This window comes from Diadema antillarum, unplaced genomic scaffold (genome assembly GCF_040938485.1).
Source record: "Diadema antillarum isolate AM-2024a unplaced genomic scaffold, OU_Dant_1.0 seq00000320_RagTag, whole genome shotgun sequence".
Taxonomy (NCBI): Eukaryota; Metazoa; Echinodermata; class Echinoidea; order Diadematoida; family Diadematidae; genus Diadema; species Diadema antillarum.
Genome location: NW_027271339.1, coordinates 407586 through 411939, shown reverse-complemented (window position 1 = coordinate 411939; position 4354 = coordinate 407586). Strand labels below are relative to the sequence as shown.

The following is a 4354-nucleotide window of genomic DNA, read 5'->3' as shown; positions in this document are numbered from 1 at the left end:
AATACAACAGACAAAGAGAGAAAAAAAAGTACATGATAAAACAATCAATATTTGAAAAGGAAAGTCTTCAACGATCTCTGGAACACTGACAGAGATGGTGATTCCCTGATACTTTGAGGGAGCTGATTCCATGGGCGTGGGGCAGCTGCTGAGAAGGATCTAACTCCTGTCCGAGTGAGAGTCCTAGGGACAGATAGCCGGGTTGGGTCTTGGCCTGACCGCATTCCTTGTCTTTCAGATTGGTGACGTGAAACTAGTTTCAGGAGGTAAGATGGAGCACAATTCTGAAGGCATTTGTACATGATTGACAAGATTTTGTAGATGATTCGCTTTTGCACAGGGAGCCAGTGTAATTGCTAAAGAAGAGGAGAGGCATGGTCACGCTTCTTGGCTAGAAAAACCAGCTTTGCAGCTCGGATTTGAGCACGTTGAAGGCGCTGGACATCACTTGAAGAAGTACCAGACAGCATGGAGTTTGCGTAGTCTATTCTTGCGGTAATGAGAGCTCTCACAGCATGCTCACAAGCTTTCTGATCGAGGAAAGACCTGATACGTGCAATATTTGAGAGATGGAAATGAAGCAAACTGCTTAGAAAACAAACGTGATTCAGCTTCATGGAGGAATCAATTTCGACACCCAGGCTTCTAACTGAACTTGATGGATGAATGACGACATTACCAACGGTCAGGGTGACATCAGATATCAAGGGATGGAACCGCGGATTAGCAACAGCAAGGAATTCAGTTTTGTCACAGTTCAGTTTCAACAGATTACCCTCAATCCACAGCTGTAGGTCCCTGTGAGCAAGTTCAATTGCCCGACTATTCTTCGGGTCTGCAGAGGTGTAGAGTTGCACGTCATCAGCATAGCTATGGTGCTGTATGCCCTCATGGTGTTTGATGATGTCAGCCATGGGTTGAGTATACACTGAAAAGTTGCGGGCCTAGTACGGAACCTTGAGGAACTCCGAAAGCAAGAGACATTGGTTCCGAAAGCTCACTTGCAACCTTCAACCTGAAGCTGCGGTCGGAGAGGTAAGAGGTGAACCAAGATTTCACACTTCCGGAGATGCCAAAGTGGCTCGTTAAGCGAGCCAGCATAATATCATGGTGAACACAGTCAAATGCGGCAGACAAGTCTAAGAAGACGATGAAGGTAACGAGCTTGTTGCCCAGTGCTCTGAGGATGTCGTCTTGTACCTTCAAGAGAGCAGTCTCAGTACTATGCCAACGTCGGTAAGCTGACTGGTTCTCAGCATAGAGATCATTCGTATCCAGGTAGTTCGAGACTTGAGACAAAGCAGCTTTCTCAATCATCTTCGAAAGAAATGAGAGATTGGAGACTGGTCTGTAGTTTTTCAAGTTATCGCGATTGAGGTTCGGTTTCTTGATCAGTAGAGTCACCACAGCTTCCTTCAAAGACGATGAGAAGACACCACTGCTGAGTGATGTATCAAAAGTGTTGATGGTCTCCTTCAGCAGCCACGTAGGCAGTGGGTCTAACAAACATGACTTCTTAGGCGCAGAGTGAATTAATTTGTACACCTCCTGAGCTGTGATGGCATCAAAATCTTTCAGCTCTGATACAGACGCATCCGCAATCGATCCCCTAAAACAGACGTCAGTATGAGATTCCTCGTTCCTTGGTTGGAGATTTTCTCTAATCTTTTCCACTTTCTTTACAAAGAATGTGGCAAATCTGTCAGGCAATGATGTACATGTAGATGAAATGTCTGCAGGTAGGATTGCTGGTGACCTATTCAAGAGTGTGTTCAGGACATGAAACACGTTCTTCACATCTGCACTTTTCAACTTTTCTCTGTAATACGTTGATTTCTCCTTGTGAATGAGACAACAGACGGCATGAATCTGAGTTAGGTACTGATGGCGGCTCTCTGGTGTTTGTAACTTTCTCTAGCGCCTTTCGAGTCTTCGTTGTGAACGTCTCACTTGGTGAATTTCATTCGTATACCAAGGAGGATGACGGTAAAAACGATGAACACGCTTGGTGGACGGACAATGTTTGTTGAGCACATCCAGAATGGTACTGTGGAAGAATGCAACCTGATCATCGACATCACCGTCGAAAGGAAAGTCATGAAACGCTTCACTGATGTCAGTGATGAAGGAACCCTTGTCTAAGTTTCTAAAGTTTCTGCAATGTGATGTTGCAGCATGTTGCTTAGGTTTAGCTGCATCAATAGTACAAATAATTATAAAATGATCCGAGTACAGTTTATCACAAGCTCGACAGTCGACCACAGGTGAGTCATCCACCCTGGGGATTACGAGATCAAGAGTGTGGCCTAATTTGTGTGTTGCAGTAGTGACATGCTGCTGCAGACCTGTTTCCTCAATGATTTCCAAGAAACATGCTACATCCGGCTTACTAGGGGTATCCACGTGCATGCTAAAATCACCCAGGATAAGAAGCTTCCAGGAATGCGTAGTCAGCTCACAAACAAGTTCCTCAAACTCCTGAAGAAACTCCTGTGTCTTAAATCCATTCCTCGAGGAGGGTGGAGGTCTGTAGATGACAACATAACATATTGACCGTGAGGGGTTGGTAACAGCAGCTAGTTCAAAGGTGTCGTGAGAAGACAAGATGTTGATGTTTGCAATGGACAAGATCAATGCAGTTTTGTAGATGACTGCTATCCCACCATGAGGGTCATTCCCACCACGAACCACATTTAAGAATGTATAACCCGCTGGTGTGCACTCATCAATGACAACCGGATCAACATTATGCAACCAGGTCTCCGTAAGGAACATGACATCCACATTGTTATCAACAACATGCTCAAGCAGGAGGTTAGTCTTGTTCCTCACCGAATTGCAGTTCCATAATTGAACATTCAGTTTACAGTCAAGTTCCCGAGGTACATTCACAATGTTACTCAGATTTCTGCCATTGTCATTACGTACTTCATAGCGCCAACTCCTATCAGTGAGATTCGATGCCGTGTATACACGAATCTGTCTCTATTTTCGCCTTCCATCACGCTTGCCACGATGCTTCCTGCATCTCCTCTGATGACCAGCACTGTGTATTGATTTCAAGATCAGATTAACAGGTGCCTGCATGAGTTTGACAACCCCTCTGCTATGAGGATTCAGGTGTAGAAGAAAATCTCTATATCTATCTCTTTACGACCTTCTCATGCATTTCAGCCTTCTAATCCAACGCACATTTCTCCTATCGATAAAACCTCTTGATATTGAACAATTCTAAGCAAAGTGTTATAACGAGTTGATACATTACCTAGGCATATTCTCGGAGGAACAAATTTTCTCACCGTTTCCGCCCTTTTGATGCCCTTATTTACAACTTTCTCACGTACTTAAAGCCCTTAAACTGAAGGACATGTCTCATGGAGGAAACTGCTTGATATCGCACATTAACAAGCATGCAATTCGTAGCAAAATGGCATGAGTTCTTGCATTTCCCAACCGTATTTAGGACGGAATGATTTCGTCATCGCTGTTATAGTCTTTTTTTCACGTGTTATTTGCAGCTGCCTCGTGTATTTGAGCATTGAATCGAAAGCCCATGTCCCTTAAGGTAACGAAAAAAACTACTACGGTGACGAAATCGATTCATCCCACAGCATGATTGGGTAATTCATCAAGTCGTAATACCACTTTACTTATCGAGAAGCTTAATTGACGTTTAATCGATTTTGTCACCGTTGCCCTCCATTTTCGTCACCCCTAATTTACAACTGTGTCATTCGATGGCTCTTATCGAAAGTACCTGTCCCACGGAAGATTTCTTAATAATCAGCACATTGAGAAAAATGCAATTCTAAGCAAGGTGGTCAAACACTTTGATGTATCGCCGAGGCATATCCTGGGCAGAATGATTTCGCAGCCTTTTTCTCGTCACCCATCATTTACAACTGCCATGACTGTGTCATGTATTTAAAATGCATATTCAGGACTTTAACATAAATCTCATATCACTCGAGGTTATTTGTTATTACATACCTCACATATGATATCTTTTTCTCTGGTTTGTCGAGGATATTGAAAGTGATAAACCATAATTCCATCATTAAAATCCTAGTCAAACTCGTTCCCTAGGGAAATAATCCAACTACACCACATTTGTCACAAGCGTGTATCTTAAGGTCAACGGTCAACCACCAACTCCACATTGTCGCCTGCTCTCCAGTGCTCTCGGAAGTCTGAAGTTGCAATTTCGTTACCCATCTGAAATGCCTATTCAGCACATTAATCAAAGAATTTGTCAAATGGAGGTTATCTCTTGGTATTGCGAATAAAGAGTCGTATAACTATGAAGCTATAGCAACATTTCAATGCGTCGGGTTTGCTTCAGAACAGAAACATA

At 43.3% G+C, this 4354-nt stretch overlaps 1 protein-coding gene across 1 annotated transcript; it reads right to left on the bottom strand.

Annotated features, from left to right (window-relative positions):
- Positions 1 to 67: 67 nt before the first annotated feature.
- LOC139730536 (uncharacterized) lies at positions 68 to 2775 on the bottom strand. Its single transcript, XM_071641391.1, has 4 exons — positions 2234 to 2775; positions 1002 to 1699; positions 603 to 835; positions 68 to 253 (listed from the first exon to the last, which is right to left on the bottom strand). The coding sequence occupies exons 1-4, from the start codon at positions 2773 to 2775 to the stop codon at positions 68 to 70; spliced, it is 1659 nt and encodes a 552-aa protein (XP_071497492.1).
- Between the last annotated feature and the right edge of the window lie 1579 nt (positions 2776 to 4354).